Source organism: Ranitomeya variabilis, chromosome 2 (genome assembly GCF_051348905.1).
Source record: "Ranitomeya variabilis isolate aRanVar5 chromosome 2, aRanVar5.hap1, whole genome shotgun sequence".
NCBI classification, from domain to species: domain Eukaryota; kingdom Metazoa; phylum Chordata; class Amphibia; order Anura; family Dendrobatidae; genus Ranitomeya; species Ranitomeya variabilis.
In genome coordinates, this window is record NC_135233.1 from 263116624 (window position 1) to 263135725 (window position 19102).

Below are 19102 nucleotides of genomic sequence, written 5' to 3' on the forward strand. Positions count from 1 at the left end.
TAGTTTTATGCGCAATTTTTCACATTTACAGCAAAACCCACTTTTCAAAGGACCAAGTCACTTCTGAAGTCACTTTAAGGGGCTTACATAACAGAAACCACCCATAAATTACCCCATTTTGCAAACTACACCCCTCAAGCTGTTCAAAACTCATTTTTAAAAACTGTTAACCCTTTAGGTGTTCCACAGGAATTTTAGCAGAATGAAGGCGAAATTTCAAAATTTCATTTTTTTTCCAGATATTACATTGTAATCCAATTTTACCTGCAACCTAGCAAGGGTTAACGGCAAACCCAAACTTGGTTACCCTAATTCTGCAGTTTATAGAAACACCCCACATGTACTCGTAAACTAAAGTATGGGCACACAGCACAGCTCAACACGGAAGGAGCGCTATGTGGTTTTTGGGTGGCGGATTCACTGGAAGAAATCTAGGGGGCCATGTCACATTTGAAGGCTGCCTGAGGTACCCCCACAGTGGAAACCCCAAAAAGTGACCCTATTTTGGAAACTACACCCCCAAGGAATCTTTTAGGGGGTATAGTGACCACTTTGACCCAACCAGTGTTTCACAGTAGTTGGAAACACTTGGTTGAGAAAATGGAAAAAGTGCATTTTTTACATGAAGGTGTCATTTTAGGCTCATTTTTTTATTTTTAAGAGGTGTACCAGCAAAAAATGCACCCCACTATTTGTTCACCAATCTCTCCCGAACACAACAACACCCGATATGTTGTCGTACACTGCAGTATTGGGGAACGGCAGGCCTCGGAAGGGAAGGAGCGCCAAATGACTTTTGGAGTGCAAATTTTACTGGAAGAAATCTAGGGGGCTATGTCACATTTGAAGACACCCTGAGGTGCCCCAACACACGCACACACACTGACACATACACGTTCTGTGCTGAACAGGACTCTCCGGTCTTCTCTGCAGAGCTCCTATCTCCCTCTGTAGAGGCTGACACCTCCCAGGCTTGTGACTGATCACATGGCCGTGACATCACCACAGGTCCTGTAGTCCTGTACTGTGTGCTGCTGCTGGTAAGGAACTTGTGGAGAGAGGGGGAACAGTCACCTAGCACCAGCGCTCCCAGCTCTAAGAACGAGCGCCTCATGAAGGTGGGCCCCTGCCTCCTCCTTCCCTGCGCGGCGGCCTTTCCCCCCGGCGGCTGTATTCGGCGTATAAGACAACCGCCCTCTTGGAGCCATGTTTTTCATGGCTAAAAAGTCGTCTTATACGCCAGGAAATACGGTAAATAAAATTTTAATGTTTTTCTTTGTGTTTGCAGGTGTTTACTGACTATCTAACGGCATGATGGAAGTACCAGCAAGGAAGAAATCACGGATCGACTGTATCATACACTGCTCTAATGATGACAGCGATGATCTGGCGTCCCTTAAGGATTTGGACTCCTGGAAAACATTGCTTAGGGCTGCAGAGATCAGGCAGCATGAATCAGTCCTGGTAGCAGCTAAGGGCCTTGAAGAAGGAGAAATACCACACATACAATATCACCGTAAATGTCGTAGTATCTTTACAATGAAGAAGTCACTGGATTCTATCCTTGGCAAGGGTGTCAATGTCGAAACAGCAAGCAAAATCTCCATGAGGAAGCTACCGAGGGGTGCCCCCAGTGATAGCAGGGTGTATGCCAAAGTATGTATCTTCTGTGAGAAGTCAAGCAAGTACCTAAAAGGAAAACAAACAAGGGAGCCAATTGTCCAGTGTGTTGAGCTACGAGCAGATGAGACGATCCGCAGAGCAGCGATAAGGAAAGGCACACAGAGAATACTTGGTTTACTTAGCAGAGACCTTGTTGCTGCAGAGGGGCACTACCACAAGTCGTGCTACAAACTATTCACAAAAGATGATTCCCAAGTGGCCTGTAGGTCTAGTGCAGCTGAAAATCAGGTCGAAAGCGAGGAAGTACGCTACGAAGAGGCAGAGAAAGAGGCCCTTGAAGAACTCTTCTTGTATATAAGGACTAAATTGTTCCCAAACCCAGAAGTACTGCCTATGATAAACCTCACATCTAGGCTTGAGAGATTAATGATATCCCGTGGTATCATCCAACTGAAACCATCGACAAAGAAACATGTTCGACGAAAACTTGAAACAGAGATTGGGGAATCACTCTGCTTTCTCTCAGATGAGAAAGGTAAGCTTCTAGTCTATCCATGTAGCCTATCAATGGACGACCTTGTCCGGCAAGTACACAGCATGACAAAAGATCTGCAAGAAGCAAGAGCTGCTAACTCTGGAGATATCGTAACCAAAGCAGCAATGCAGCTAAGGAATGAGATCAAGAAGCAAGATGTGAGTCAGCCATGGCCTCCCAATACAGATCAGAATGTCGTTCCTGCATTAGTCACTCAATTCCTGCAAACCCTGCTTACAGGAGATTGTGAGTGCCAAACTACCTGTGAAAGAGCTCAACGTCTTGCCACATCCTTCGGCAGTGACTTGGTTTTTGCTGTTACCAATGGAAAGACAAAGCCACCAAAGCACGTACTGCTATCCTTTGCAGTTAAGTCTTTGACCGGCAATACAGAACTGATTCGAACTCTGAATCGTCTTGGCCACTGTGTGTCATATTCAATGGCTGAGGAGATCGATACAGCCCTTTGTATCCAGAATTTGGAATGTTCAAAGGATGACATCCCAATGCCAGCAAGTATCTACCCAGGTGTGTTCACAACCCTGGCCTGGGATAACATTGACAGACTTGAGGAGACACTAAGTGGAGCAGGTACATCTCATAGAGTCAATGGCATTGCTGTTCAGTCCAATGTTGCATGCTCTGTGACAAAGAAAGTCCTGCCAGATGTAACCAAGTCGAAGAAAAGAAGCATAACTCTGACAGAATTAATGCTACCGATATACAATGTTGGGCAGCGGGGAGAGCCACCCAGGATTGAGACTTCGAATGTTAACACTACCAAGGAGGTCCAGGATTCAAAAACCAAAAACCATATCTGGCTTCTGGCTAGAATGTCAGACCATGAGGATCAGACCACCAGCAGTTGGACTGGGTTCAACATAAAAATCCGCAGCGACATTGTAGTGGCCCAGGACACTGTAAGCTACCTGCCCACTATCAATGCTCCTGCAACAGCCATGTCCACTGTGAATGAAGTCTTGGAGCAAACACATGCCATCATGCAGACCCTGAAGCTTAACAGAATTGTGTGTGTGTTTGATCAAGCACTCTATGCCAAAGCTGCCGAGGTTATCTGGAAACAGGAGAAGTTCAAGAACATTATAATTAGAATGGGTGTCTTCCACACAATCTGTAATCTCCTCTCTATCATAGGGAACAGATTTCAGGATGCAGGCCTTAGAGATCTGTGTGTTGAATCCGGTGTAATCGCTGAAGGATCAGTGTCTGGAGTGATGGACGGCCGGAGGTACAACAGAGCAGTGAGACTACACAAGCTGGTCTATGAAGCACTTATGAGGCTTGCATGGAAAAACTTCCTTCCATGGCTAGAAGAAAACCATGCAAGGGACCTTCACCATCTGGATGAAACACTGAAGAACATCACAAACTTTCGCATCAGTGTGTCGCAGGGATCCTTCGAAAAGCTCTTGGATAATGAATCTTGCACACTTACCCTGAAGCTCTTTCAAGTTTATCTTGAGACCCTCAGAAATGAACAACTCTCAGCATTCTGGATGTCATACTTGGACATGGTCGAGACCATGCTGGCCCTGGTTCGAGCTTCAAGAGAAGGCAACTGGATGCTTCACCTAGGAGCAATCCGACAGATGATACCATGGTGTTTTGCCTATGACAAGGTCAACTATGCCCGATACCTAACCTATTACTATGCCACAATGTCTCGGCTGCCCATAGAACACCCAGAGGTCCATGAATACTTCATGCAAGGTGGCTTTTCGGTCCAGATCGGTAGCAAGAATCCTTTTGGACGAATTCCTGTGGACCAGACCATTGAAGAGACAATCAACAAAGACACCCAGACACCAGGGGGCACAAAAGGCTTCAGCCTCAAAGTTGGAGCTGTTTCCAGGTTCTACCTGACATCAGAGTACCGCAGTATGTACTTGAGGCAGCTGAGGGCCCTGGTAGGCCAACAATATACTGACTTCAGCCATTCAGACCTACAGGTGTCTAGGATTAGAAGAGATGAAGCCGATGTCCAATCTTTCGTTCAACTGCTGGAGACAGGTTGGGTGAACCCCTTCAACAAAGAGCATAATGGTGAACTTATCAGTTTGTCAACAGCGACTGTAGCACCACCAGATGTAGCCAAAGACCTTCAAGGGGCATACAGTATAGGAGAGGATGCATATCAAACATTCAAGGATGAGCGTTTGGGTACCGATAAGCCAACTACATTGTTTCATGACAAGATGACGAAGAACAAACTTAAAACGTTCTCTAACATCCAAATGAAGACACGCAGACAAGGTCTTGGCAAGGAGGTAATTTTGAAGGCTGACAGAAACCTATTTGGCCAGATGATACTTGTAGCTGAGAACAGAAAGCTACAAATGAGTGATGTCTTGACTCATCCCCTGGGTCCATTGCCATGGGCACTTGCCAATGGTGATGGGTCTATCCGCAAGACCAACAAGGCTGCCCTCGCAAGGGAGTTGGAGAGGAATGCTCGTCCTGCAGAAGTGATCCCCGAGCCCTCTGCAACCATCATTGATGGGATGAGCCTGGTTCAGAAACTGAAGGGAAACAATGCAACATTTGGCCAGCTAGCAGGCACAGCAATGAGTCGCGCTATCCATGAGGGTGCTAAGAGCAAGCGCATTGATATTGTCTTTGACGTCTACAAGGAGACATCCATCAAAGATACAGAAAGAGTCAACAGATATGAAGGCACAGGGATCCATTTCAAGAACATTCAACATGGGCACAACATCCAGCAGTGGAAAAAGCTTCTAAGTAGTTCCTCCAACAAGGCAAGTCTCATAAAGTTTCTGGTAGAAGAATGGAAGGCGAAACACCACAGGGAGAAGCTTGAGGAGAAGGAGCTGTATGTCACATGTGAGCAGCTCTGCTTTAAGATCACCAAAGAACAGTGGGAAGAGGCTGCTGACCTTAAGTCAAATCAAGAAGAAGCAGACACACGCCTCCTTCTCCATGCTCTTCATGCAGCAGAATCTGGTTACAAGTCGGTCATCATCACTTCGGAGGATACTGATGTCATGGTCCTGTGTCTGGGCATGTGCCACAAAATCCCATCCCACCTGTTCCAGAAATGCGGTACACAGAACCGGACAAGATTCCTGGATATCACCACTCTGAGCCGAACATTGGGAGGCAGCGTATGTGATTCATTGATTGGTATGCATGCATTTACAGGCTGTGACACCGTCAGTGCATTCGCTGGCCGTGGGAAGATGACGACACTCAAGCAGTTGAAGATGAACAAGACATACCAGGATGCCTTTCAGGAAGTTGGTCGTTCATGGGAAGTGTCTACCGAACTTTTTGAGAAGTTACAGGAAATCACCTGCCACATGTACCTGCCAACTACCCAAACAACTGAGGTAAACAGGCTCCGTTATCAGCTGTTCTGTGCCAGACGTGGAGTGGTAGAGTCAAGTCAACTCCCTCCTTGCCAGGACTGCCTTTTCATGCATGCACTGCGTGCAAACTACCAGGCTGCGATCTGGAGGAGAAGTCTGCAGAGCCAGCCATGGGTTGCAAACCCAACAGACTGCGGTTGGATGATAGATAACGACGGAAAGCTTGTTGTCAAGTGGATGCAAGGGGCACCAGCACCAGAAGCTATTATACAGCTACTGTCCTGCAAGTGTGTGCGGTCATGTGAACTTCCTCAGTGTACTTGCCTCAGCAATGGCCTGAAGTGCACAGACATGTGCAGATTACAGACATGCCAGAACAAGGGTACTGAAGACGAGCCAGTAGAACAACAGTCAGATTCAGAGTCCGATGTTGAAGATATTATGGAGTAACATATATATATATATATATATATATATATATATATATATATATATATATATATATATATATGCACATGACATGTTCAGTGTGTATTTACATAACTTGGATTAAATTTTGTTACAAATACTACATCTAGTCACTCCGGGTGGTACCGATATCGTCATATTTGGTTCTTGGCTCATGCTAAAATTCCTGTGGAACACCTAAAGGGTTAACAGTTTTTAAAAATGAGTTTTGAACAGCTTGAGGGGTGTAGTTTGCAAAATGGGGTAATTTATGGGTGGTTTCTGTTATGTAAGCCCCTTAAAGTGACTTCAGAAGTGACTTGGTCCTTTGAAAAGTGGGTTTTGCTGTAAATGTGAAAAATTGCGCATAAAACTATAAGCCCTATTACGTCGTAAAACAATAAGGTTTCATTTTCAAAATGATGCCAATATGAAGTAAACATGTGGGGAGTGTAAATTAATAACTATTATGGGGGGTATCAGTATTTTTGTAAAAAGCAGAGAATTTCAAAGTTAAAAAATTGCCGATTTTTCCAAAATTTCCGAATATTTAGCATTTTTTTATATAGAAAGGTAAAATATATTGACTCCCATTTAGCACTGACGTGAAGTACAATATGTCACGAGAAAACAATCTCAGAATGGCTTGGATAGGTGAAAGCGTTCCAAAGTTATTAGCCCATGAAGTGGCACAGGTCAGATTGGCTTAGGCACTTGGGTACAAATAGGCCTAGGGCTGAAGGGGTTAATAAGCTACGTATATGTAAGGGCTATCATATCAAAAAATAAACTACAGACATGCATCTACCTAAAAATACCAAAGAGAATTAGTCACTCCGCTTGGTACCGATATCGTCAAATTTGGTTCTTGGCTCATGGACTATAAGGTCCTGTATGCAGTCACCTCTAGAGGGAACTCCCAGTATAGAGATACATAATAAGGTCATGTCTGCAGCCAGCACTATGGGGAGTTCCCTGTATACAGAGATACATGATAAGCTCCTGACTGCACTCACCACTACACCAAGCTACCAGTATACATAGATACATAATAAGATCCTGCCTACCATCACCACTAGGGGGAGCTCCCTGTATACAGAGATACATGATAAGGTTCTGTCTGCAGTCACCACTAGGGGGAGCTCCCTGTATACAGAGATACATGAGAAGAATCTGTCTGCTGTCACCACTAGGGGGAGCTCCTAGTATACAGAGATGCATAACAAGATCCTGCCTACAATCACCACTAGGGGGAGCTCCCTGTATACAGAGATACATAGTAAGATCCTGCCTACAATCACAACTAGGGGGAGCTCCCTGTAAACAGAAATACAGGATAAGCTACAACCTACAGTCACCACTAGGGGGAGCACCCAGTTTACAGAGAAATATAATAAGATGCTGCCTACAATCACCACCAGGGGGAGCTCCCAGCATACAGAGATACATTATAAGATGCTGCCTACAATCACCACTAGGGGAGCTCCCTATATACAGAGATGCATAAGATCCTGTCTGCAGTCACCACTAGAAGGAGTTCCCTGTATACAGAGATACATGATTTGATCCTTCCTGCAGTCACCACTACACCAAGCTCCCAGTATACAGAGATACATAATAAGATCCTGCCTACTATCACCACTAGGGGGAGCTCCCTGTATACAGAGATACATGATAAAATATTGTCTGCAGCCACAACTAGAGGGAGATCCCAGTCTACAGAGAAACATAGTAAGATCTGTCTACAATCACAACTAGGGGGAGCTCCCTGTATACAGGGACACGTGATAACATCCTGTCTGTAGTCACCACTAAGGGGAGCTCCCTGTATACAGAGATACATAAGATCCTGTCTGTAGCCACCACTAGGGGGAGCTTCCTGTATACAGAGATACATAAGATCCTGTCTGTAGCCACCACTAGGGGGAGCTTCCTGTATACAGAGATACATGATAAGATTCTGTCTGCAGCCACCACTAGGGAGAGCTCCCTGTATACAGAAATACATGATTATATCCTGTCTGTAGCCACCACTAGGGGGAGCTCCCTGTATACAGAGATACATGATAAGATCCTGTCTGTAGCCACCACTATGTGGAGCTCCCTGTATAGATATACAAAATTACATCTCCAGTCACCACCAGAGAAAGTTCCCTGTACACAGAGATACATAATAAGGTCCTGTCTGCAGCTATCACTAGGGGAGCACCCTGTATACAGAGATACATATTGATGTTCTGTCTACCGTCACCTCTAGGGGGAGCTCCTTGTATGGAGATATATGATAGAGTCCTGTCTGCAGGCTACACTAAGGGGAGATCCCTGTATACAGAGATACACGAAGATGTATCAGGTTGATGATAGAGAACAAACTTGATATATTATTATGCTGTAATTTATGGCCTGTATTATGTGTAACGGACTGCGTGGTGAACTATTGTGCCGTGATCAGAGGAGAGCCTGGAGGGGCATGAATAAGCGAGTCACAAAGTCTGACCTTGGATGCATGGCAGCTGTCAATAATGCGATCTGAGGAGGGACAAAGGCAATGGAACCAGGTGCTACACCAAGACTAACCTTAAGTAGGTGGCAGCTGACCCCCAAGGGACAGGAGGCAGGAATGGCCAGTAATTGTAGATTTAGCAAGTACTGACTGGCACAGTGACTGGCATCCTGGCAGGTCAGCAAGGCTTATAGGCAGGCAGGTGGGCTTACGTACAGGGCAGGTATACGAGCGCTGGGTCCTGAGAACTAGCAAGTGTGTTAGAAACAAACCACAATGTTGCATGAGCACCTCCATGCAGGTGGAGGTGCCTTAAATAGTACTTGTCTCCCATCCATTGGCTGGGGACACTTTAGGACAGTGCGTGTGTGGCCCCTTTAAGAAAGGAGCGTGAACGCGCCCGGGGTTCTGCACACGCACCCCGGATATCAGCAGCAGGAGAGGTGGGAAAAAGTGCGGGACCGCGGCGGTAAGCGAGTCACCGTCTCTGCTGGGGAATGGAGGCAGGGAGCAGAGATGCTGGCACTGCATTATGCTCTGGGTGAAGCTGTTGTTCGCAGTGACTGGAGGAGATCTCCACAATGAGAAACAGCTTAGAAATATAAATAATGTACCAGACTACGATAAAAGTCATGGCATGTAATAATCATATCTCACTGTTATGTTCAGGGCAGACAATTCACAGGCTTGTGAAAGCAATCAGCGAGTGGAGTGCACACTCAGAGGTGGAACTGAGCGATTCCAGCGAGAGCAATGACAGCTCTGCCAGCATCACAGGTACGTCACCATCCTAAAAAAAACAACCAAATTTCCATACAAGAATAGAAAGTGACATCACGGTCTCCAGATATCAGATATATTATACAGCAGTGACAATGTTACGATATATAGTAGTGTTCAAAATAATAGCAGCCCAATATGACTAACCAGACTAATCACTGTTTTTGGCATATATTACCACATGTCCCACAATTTACCAGTTGGTGCAGTAGATTCTAAGAAAACCACCAGACTCCACATTAATGATCTGCAGGTTTTGGAGTCTGTGTATTCGAATAATTAATTGAAAGGCGGTGTTCACAATAATAGCAGTGTGGAGTTTAATTAGTGAGGTCAACATTCTGTGAAGAAACCGGTGTGAATCTCGTGACCCTTATTTTAGGGTGAAGGCAGGACATTTAGTACATGCATTTCTCCATGAAAGCCTGAGAAATATGGGTCGTTCAAGACATTGCTCAGAAGAACAGCGTACCTTGATTAAAAAGTTGATTAGAGAGGGTAAAACTGCTAAAGTGCAGACAATGATAGGCTGTTCAGCTAAAATGGCCTCCAATGCCTTAAAATGGAAAGCCAAACCAGAGAGACGTGGAAGAAAACAGAAGACTACCATTCTAATGGATGGAAGAATAGCCAGAATGGCGAAGGCTCAGCCGATGATCAGCTCCAGGATGATCAAAGACAGTCTCAAGTTACCTGGGAGGACTGTGACAGAAGACGCCGGTGTGACGCTAATCTCTTAGCAAGAAGTCCCCGCAAAGTCCCACTGTACAAAAAAGGACTTGGACTGAAGAGGATACAAGTTGCCAAAGAAAACATCAACTGGCCTAAAGAGAAATGGAGAAACATTTTGTGGACTGGTGGAAGTAAAATTGTTCTCTTTGGGTCCAAGGGCCGCAGACAGTTCGTCAGACGACCCCCAAACTCTGCATTCATGTCACAGTTCACTCTGAAGACAGTGAAGCATGGTGGTGCAAGCATCATGATATGTTTCTCTTACTACGGTGCCGAACCTATTTACCACATACCAGGGATTATGGGACAGTTTGCTTATATTAAAACACGTGAAGAGGTCATGTTACCTTACACTGAAGAGGATATGCCCTTGAAATGGACGTTTCAACAAGACAACGACCCTAAACTCACCGGTAAATGAGCAAAATCTTGGTTCCAGTCCAACACAATTGAGGCTATGGAGCGGCCAGCCCAATCCCCGGACCTTAATCCGATAGAACACTTGTGGGGTGACATCAAAAATGCCGTTTCTGAGGCAAAGCCAACGAATGCTACCGATAAGGCAGCCAGCCTACAATCAGGAATTGGCCGCGTGGTACACCTGTATGTATGTGGCATGTTCACACAGGATGCATTATAGTCAGCAATGGTTACCCGCTACATGGCATCATTAATAGGCTTTGAGCCATATGCTCTGCATTTCTGTGTGAACACGCCACATACAGACTATTTGTTTGCACAGGTGCACCACGCGGCCAATTCCTGATCGGTATTATTGCACCTGTGTATCTGCCATCTTTATTTGGGTCCTCTGCACCTTGGTTAGTGCAATTGTTTGGAGGCCCTGGACAAGTAAGCATCTCTGCCTGTGTACTGGTGTTTTTTTGTCTAGAATAGTGGAGGTTTTTCCTCTTATGGTGTTTTTTTGCAAAGCCAACAAATGCCAAAACATTGTGGGATGTAGTCCGAGCATCCTGGGCTGGAATAACAGGTGACAGCGGCCAGAAGTTGGCTGACTCCATGCAACATAAATGTGAAGCAGTTATAAAAACTGTGGATATGCAACTAAATATTAGGTTAGTGATTCATAGGAACGCTCAATCCACAAAAATTTCTCTTCATGTTTTGAATTAGAAAACTGTGTGCAATGTTCCCAATGCTGGAAATAGAAACTAGTGTAAAGATTTTGTGATTAATTTGTGTTTTTGAACACTACTGTATCATGCGTTTCACTTTCAGCTCTGGAGCAGGTGGCAGCCGAGGGTCAGGAGCAAGTATCAGAGGTGGCTGCTGCTGCGGAGGGTCTTGTCTGTCAGGTGAGATAAATCATATGAATCTGATTACAGGCGGTGTATTTCAGGTGGTGCAGAGTTGTGGGATGTGGATCTGTTGTTATTGGACAGTCCGCTCATTTATCTGGTGTAATGATGGACTCTATAAAGGGAGACTGGTGGACCCCATTCATGTCAGTGGGGTGTGATAACAGATTCGTCCCTTCCATAGGCTAAGCGATACCCAATACCGTTGTGGTGTGCACGCAGCCTCACGTGGCGGCTCCGTGATTACCGCAGTGCTGAGGAGCAGATGTCTCTGTGATGTTCTAGACCTGCTTCCTGATCTCCACGTCTTTCCTCCAGATTGTAGACCTCATGACAGTTCTCAAGGAGTGTGATGAGGTGGATCATCTTGTCCTGAGGAACATCGGCCTGACAGACGCTCTGCTTCATCATCTCGCCCCAGCAATCAGCGCCAGCAAGTCCGAGGTGGAAAACATCAACCTGAACCTAAACGAGATCGGTCCTGAGGGAGCGAAGACCATCGTCCGTCTGCTGGGGGAAAAGCCATGTGTAAAAAGCCTCTTGTGAGTGAGCGGAGTAGACTCAAGACCGCCCCAGGAGCCCACTATAAAAAATAACATCAATCCTCATTATCAGTTATAGGGAAGGCTCACTTCAGACCACCCCTGTGCACCCTATGGGATCATCCAAAAAGATAACTAAAAACCCATTTAAAGGGGCAGGTGCAAATAGCCTTAGAAAACAAAAACTACTCACTATAGGGGCAGTTAGCTCTGACTAATGGAGTGTGTGGGGTGATATTTTACAGCAAAGTCTACCCTATCCTTCCAAATATACTCTAGACACTCCTGACAGCACACAGGTTAACCTCCACCAAAAAAATAACCCTCCCGGTAATCAGCTGATTGTGGTAGCGGGTGATTATAGGTGGCCTCTTTACTATGAAGGACAGAAGTAATGGAGAGCCCCTTCCAATTTGTTCTGCTGACTTGCAGTCTTGGAGTTCTCTCATATTGCAAATGTTTTGTTTGCTTCCTCCCTGCAGGTTATACGGGAACCAGCTGGGAGCACTTGGCATTCGGACCCTCATGGCTGGTCTCTCTGATCTATGGCGTTCAGTCTATGGGGCACCAAGGGTCTCATCAACCAATTTATGCAACTTTCACTTATCAGAACTGGACATAGGAGGGAATCAGATGGACAGTGAGGGTCTCAGGAGCGTTGCTTCCTTCCTCAAGCTTAACCCACCACTCAGACAACTCTGCCTAGCACAGAGCTCTGTGGCTGATCTAGATGCCTGGGCAGAACTGTTCAATGCCATGAAGGTGAACACAAAAGTCATCCACCTGTTGCTGGATGAGAACAGCTTGGGGGACCCCGGGGCCAAACTGCTGAGTGAGGTTATCCAGGTCAACCAGAGTCTCCAGAGTCTGGACCTAGATGGTAATGAAATCGGGGAGGAGGGTGGGCACGCCATATCCCAAAGCCTGCATTCAAGCAGTGCCTGCACCCTCATAAACATCAGTCTAGAGAACAATTCCATCAGTGCCGGGACCATGGAAGCCATAAAGCGTTCACTGATTACCAGAGCAAACCGATGCGGGTGATTGCATCATGCACAAGTGTATCCAAAAGATGTGGGAGTCCAAGTTGTAATACCACACTGAATAAACAACACTGACCCCCAGGAAACAAGACCTGCAGGGATCTGAAGACAGACTGTCAGCCCTGCGTCTCACAGGATCCGCCACCGATCCCAGGATGCAGCAGAGACAAGCATGATAATCTCAGCTGGGAATCAGATCACGGCTTTAGGGCATCACTTAAAGGGAATTTCACATGGAAGAACCACTTCTTAATTTTCCTCAGCTTTGTTCCTTGAAGTGACCCTCTTGGTTTTCACTTACTACTGGCACCACTAGAAGGCACTATATATATATATATATATACACACATACATACATATATATACACATTATATATATATATATATATATATATATATATATATATATATATATATATATATATATATATATATATATATATATATATATATATATATATATATATGTATGTATGTATGTATGTATGTATGTATGTATATATATATATATATATATATATATATATATATATATATATATATATATATATATATATATATATACACACACACACACACACACATACACACTGGTATATAGTGAAAATGAGCAGCGCACGCAGAGCTCCTAATGCCTGCAGAGGGGCGCTGAGATGTTACGCACAGCAACACTTAAGTCAGTCCATAAATACCTTGTTTCTCCATTTTCCTGGTCTGAAGAATTTGTTGTAGGAGGAAGAAGAATATTCCCAGAACGATATGTGCATCTATTCCTGACCCAGGTTTATTCTATCCCTATGAGATCAGAAGGAGTGACCAAGTAATGTGGTACTATACATAGGAATACATATCATAAAGTGGCCTCTGTTTTATCCCACATGAAAGGGGGAAAGGGCCTACATAATTAACCACTTAAACATTTTTATAATAATAATAATTTTATTTCTATAGCGCCGACATATTCCACAGCACTTTACATTATAGAGGGGACTTGTACAGACAATAGACATTACAGCATAACAGTAAACACATAGATCAAAACAGATACCAAGAGGAGTGAGGGCCCTGCTCGCAAGTTTTCAAACTATGAGGAAAATGGGAGACACGAGAGGTGGATTTTTATATATAAAACCCATACATTTTACTATATTAACCACACATTGCCTCTTGTGTGAGGGACCACACAGCAAATAGCCTTTAAATATATATAGGTTGAACATTTTTTTATCAATTTTTATGTTTTCAAAGAAATTAGAAATTCAAAAGGTAGTATAGGAATGTTATGCAGAGTACCTAGTTGCATACTGCGGGAAGCACAGTCACCGAATATTCACTGCTCTGTTTCATACTTTGCTATATATGTGAATTCAGTCACTTGCATACAAACCTTCTAGAGGCCATTTTTTGCTCCCCTTCTTCCCAGAGCCATAACTTTTTTTATTTTTGGGTCAAAATGGCCATGTGAGGGCTTGTTTTTTGCGGGACGAGTTGTACTTTTAAATGACATGATTGGTTTTACCATATTGTCTACTGGAAAACGGGAAAAATATTCCAAGTGTGATGACACTGCAAACAAAAGTGCAATCCCACACTTGTTTTTTGTTTGGCTTTTTTACTAGGTTCACTAAATGCTAAAACTGACCTGCCATTATAATTCTCCAGGTCATTACAAGTTCATAGACACCAAACATGTCTAGGTTCTTTTTTTATCTAAGTGGTGAAAAAAAATCCAAAGTTTGTTAAAAAAAAAATAAATAAATAAAATTGCGCCATTTTCCGATACCTGTAGCGTCTCCATTTTTCGTGATCTCAGGTTAGGTGAGCGCTTATTTTTTGCATGCCGAGCTGACGTTTTTGATGATACCATTTTGGTGCAGATGAGATCTTTTGATGGCCCGTTATGCATTTTACAAAGTTGCGGCGGCCAAAAAAACGTAATTGTGGCGTTTTGACTTTTTTTCATGTTACGCCGTGTAGCGATCAGGTTAATCCTTTTTTTTATTGATAGGTCGGGCAATATTGAAGGCGGCAATACCAAATACATATGCATATGGTTGATCCCTGACTTACTCATGCTTTGTGGTGCACACTTTTTTTTTTTTTTTTTGTATACTCGGCAATACCAAATACGTGCATGTTTTTTTTTTATTGTTTTATTTTGAATGGGGCAAAAGGGGGGTGATTTGAAATTTTTTTTTTTTATATTTAAAAAAAAAATATATATATATATATTTCTTTTTACTTTTGGCATGCTTCAATAGTCTGGGAGACTAGAAACTGCCATATACCGATCACCTCTGCTACATACAGGCGATAATCAGATCACCTGTATGTAGGAGAATTGCTCACTTGCTATGAGTGCCAACCACTGGGCGACGCTCATAGCAATCCAACAGAGACAACTGCTGGAGACCTCTGGATGTCATGCCAACCCATCGGCGACCCGTGGTCATGTGACACGGGCGCTGATGGGCGGGATTTCCAGCGCGCTTGCCGGAAACGCATGTTAAATGCTGCTGTCAAAGTTTGACAGCGGCATTTAACAGGTTAACAGCCGTGGGTGGTTCGTGATTCCACCTGCGGCTGTTGTGGGCACAGGTCAGCTGTTCAAAACAGCTGGCACGTGCCGGAAAAGATGTAAGCTCACCGCCGGAGCCCACATCATAGGGATGGTGTCCGACATCGGCGTATTATTAAGCCTGATGTCGGAAAGGGGTGAAGAGGTATATACAAACCTACTTTTCTCTATGCACTTGCACCTTTATAGAAAAGCACATGGTCCTGCAGTATGCAACTAGGTACTCTTGCATAACATTCCTATACTGCTTTTTGAATTACTAATTTCTGTGAAAACCTAAAAATGTATTTAAAAAATGTTTCAAAATATATACATTTAAAGGCTGTGTGGTCCCTCACACAATAGGCACCTGTTTGCCTTATTAACATAATTTTATAGTAAATCTGTGGTTTATATAGTAAAATATATGGTTTTTATACATAAAATTGTTTTAAGTGGTTAATTATGAAGGCCCTTTTTCATGTGGGATAAAATAAAGGCCACGTCATGATATTTATTCTTTCCCTAGCACAATAACTCACGCATATCATAACCTAGGAGTTTAGAAGAAGAGGTACGAGTTCATGCCCTGCATGTATCTGGCATTAACATGAATGGAGCCGAGCTGCAATAGCAGATAACAAGGACAGTAGGGGGCGTCAAACAAGGGACCAAGCACAGAATCTTATACAGCATTTTGAAAGCTTAATATTTTATGACTATAGGTTATACGGGTCAGATAGGTCATTGTGTAATAAAAATATTGTTTTCATTATACCATGATTAGAGGGAAAGTTCAGCTGTATCCATCCTCTGACAAGTCAGGAGAGGTCATCTAGAGTAAGTGCCATGTGACCACTGCTGAGATCTTCACAGGCCAAATCCTCTTTTGCCATCCTCACCCCCCGTAACCAGAAGAACAGACAGCACAGCCCGGCTCTAAGAAAGATCTATATTTCCCACAGAAAAGTACACAAGTGCTAGAGAGAGTGGCGATTGCCGACACCAGTGTCTGTTCCTCCTGGCCATTTTTTTCCCTCCTGTCACAGCGATGTCCTCAGAAGACTAGTCTGTAACCTACTCTGCTCCTTCCACGGCCACGGAGGACACGGCTTTCACGTAGTAGGGGCCCTCCCTGTGATAGGCGCGCAGTCTCAGGTAATGCTGATTCCCGAACACTTCAGCCGTGGTCTTGGCACTGATCAGAGCTTTTACAAGTTCATACTTGGCATCTTTAGAGTCTTTGTCTGGGTCGACTGTTCGATCCACAATGTACTCCATAAATCCCGGATTGTCTATCATCATCCTCTGTGCCCAGGGCTGGTTGGCGATGGCCTATAAGAAGACGGCAAACAACTCCCATTAGGACACAATCACTTAGTTGTTACTAATCTTTCCGGTTTCTGGGAATGCTGGGTAACAATATGGCTTACACGACTGCCCTCAGGAGGTTACTACCCAGCTTTCCAAGGTCTCTGAATTATGAACCTGATGTGCTCTGCAGTCCAGGCTCCCATGGCCTAAGTTGTGTGAACTGTATAGGGGACTCAGCTGCTAAAGGGGAAACTCACAGTGAAAACCTTCAGAGCTCCGCAGTGCAGCTCTGGAAACGGCTGGGAGGCGATGCTGCGGAACATCTCCATCGGCTGGTTGGACAAACACCCGAACCAGGATTCAGACATGGCGAGAAGATCATCAGTATGATTATCTGGCTGAAGAAGATCATCACACAAGAAATGAGGAGGACAGTATGAAAACGTGAGAGGACAGAGCATAACATATCACTGATTCTGGATAACACGTACCGGTAAGAACACAATGGAGGAAATGGCGTCCAAACATCGCACCCTTAGCTCTGTAGTGGCATTTTTCGCATGGTGTCCGATTCGCCTGAAAACATTAATAAATCTGCTTCCTGGAAAAAGAAATGACGAGATATAAAAATTAGAACAGTGTTCAGTTAAAATTATTAGCAGTGCAAGCGAACCAGGGAGGAAGGGAGAGAGAGAGATCAAGAAAACCAACCAGGGAGGGAGAGAGATGGAGAGAACCAACCAGGGTGGGAGGGAGAGCAAAATGAACAAATGAGAGAGCCAAAGCGCAAGAGAGAATGAGAGAGAGAAAAAAAAAAAAAAAAAAGAGCGCGCGAACGAACAAACCGGAGAGAAAGTGTGCAAACAAAAGAATGAATTAAACGGGTAGACAGAGCGAGCAAGAGAGCAAACCAGGGAGCGAAGATGAGCAAGCAAAACAGGGAGGGAGGGAGCAAAGCAGGGAGGGAGGGAGGAAGGGTGAGCGAGAAAGCAAACCAGGGAGGGAGGGTGAGCAGGAAGGTAGGGAGAGTGAGCAAACCAGGGAGGTAGGGAGGGAGAGTAAGTGAACCAGCGAGAGAGAGAGAGAGAGAGAGAGAGAGAGAGAGCGCAAGCGAACCTGGAATGGAGGGAGGGAGAGCAAGCGAACCAGGAATGGAGAAATGGAGACCAAGTGAGGAAACCAGAGAGCAAAAGAGGGACAGCAATCAAGTGAACCAGAGAAAAAGAGACGGAAAAAGAGCAAGCAATCGAACCACGGAAGAAGGGAGAGCAAAACGTAGAGGGAGAGAAAGTGAACATAAATAGATAGAAAGTGTAAAAAAGAGGGAGGGACAGCGGAAGAGAGCAGGGAGTGGGGAAAAGATGGAGGGAAATATGGCCATGCACATGTAGCTCAACTCCCATACAGATGAATGCAGAATTTACCAGTTTTCTGTAAAACTTGTTTTCCTTCCAGGTTAGAACCCAGTACCCCAAGTGTGTCCACTGCTACACCAATCATGGTGGTCTCATGACCTTCTGTCATATCAAACACTTTTTGCAAGAAAGCAGGGTAATGCTCACAGATCTGCTGTGGACTCTCCATGATTGCTAGATTTCCAAAGAATTTCACCAATCCTATGAACCACAAATTGCATCATGAGACTGAGGAGCAGAAAAAGCAAAAAATAAAGAGAACTTGAGACTGTCACCTGGCAAGTAGAACCCCGAGAACGGGTCAGAGTCTGCTCCAACTATCAAATTTGATATCTTGTCAATGACTCCTTGTTGGGCAAGATACTGGCGCCCATGAAGTGTGGCTGCTAGCGTGGTGACCATCTCTACACAGGTTACCCTGCAGAACCAGACACACGTTACACATCAAGCGCTCAGTCTACAGGCCCATGGATATATACAGGAAGGGATCAGCACTTACCGGACAAGGACGTCATCCCCTGTGAGCTCCTCCAGTAACTGGGGCAGAATGCCGCTATTGGCACAGAAGCTCAGAGACTCAGCAGACATAGACGAGATCTCCACCACCAGCTATAATGAGAGGCCAAAGACATTAATAATCACCACCCCAGGACAGCCATATCATAAGGTCAGAAATACTCCCCCAAAAATAATGAAACAAATTTCAATATAAGCAGCAGACATAAGTAGAAAGTACGCTTCTCAGCAGAGGGTGACATTCAGCTAGAAAAAAATCCTGTGCACCCACCTCATACACGCGGTAACGAACGACGTCACTGACACCCATCACCGATCTCAGGTCTGCTAACAAGTTGCTCCCGAACAGCAGCTGTAACCCTGGCAAGCTGCGAGCGATCCTGGAGAGGGACGCAATGGCCTGAAGAGCAAAGACAAAGCAGGGATCAT

At 44.6% G+C, this 19102-nt stretch overlaps 2 protein-coding genes across 3 annotated transcripts in view; one reads left to right on the forward strand and one right to left on the reverse strand.

The window, feature by feature from the left end:
• LOC143809330 (uncharacterized) overlaps positions 1 to 13186 on the forward strand; it is a 37470-nt gene extending 24284 nt beyond the window's left edge. The window contains exons 8-11 of the mRNA XM_077292417.1: positions 9125 to 9232; positions 11207 to 11283; positions 11605 to 11828; positions 12311 to 13186. Of these exons, the coding sequence (XP_077148532.1) occupies positions 9125 to 9232; positions 11207 to 11283; positions 11605 to 11828; positions 12311 to 12872 (971 nt within the window). The 3' untranslated portion in view covers positions 12873 to 13186. The remainder of the gene's footprint in view (positions 1 to 9124; positions 9233 to 11206; positions 11284 to 11604; positions 11829 to 12310) is intronic.
• A 3180-nt stretch (positions 13187 to 16366) lies between these two features.
• The window catches only part of PSMD5 (proteasome 26S subunit, non-ATPase 5), a 28873-nt gene continuing 26137 nt past the window's right edge, over positions 16367 to 19102 (reverse strand). Inside the window, exons 4-10 of one of the 2 annotated variants that reach the window (XM_077284840.1) lie at positions 18945 to 19073; positions 18657 to 18766; positions 18433 to 18575; positions 18167 to 18358; positions 17234 to 17343; positions 17000 to 17140; positions 16367 to 16763 (exon numbers count right to left, since the gene is read on the reverse strand). In XM_077284840.1, the coding sequence (XP_077140955.1) occupies positions 16506 to 16763; positions 17000 to 17140; positions 17234 to 17343; positions 18167 to 18358; positions 18433 to 18575; positions 18657 to 18766; positions 18945 to 19073 (1083 nt within the window). In that variant the 3' untranslated portion in view covers positions 16367 to 16505. The remainder of the gene's footprint in view (positions 16764 to 16999; positions 17141 to 17233; positions 17344 to 18166; positions 18359 to 18432; positions 18576 to 18656; positions 18767 to 18944; positions 19074 to 19102) is intronic. The other variant, XM_077284841.1, reaches the window with a different exon arrangement.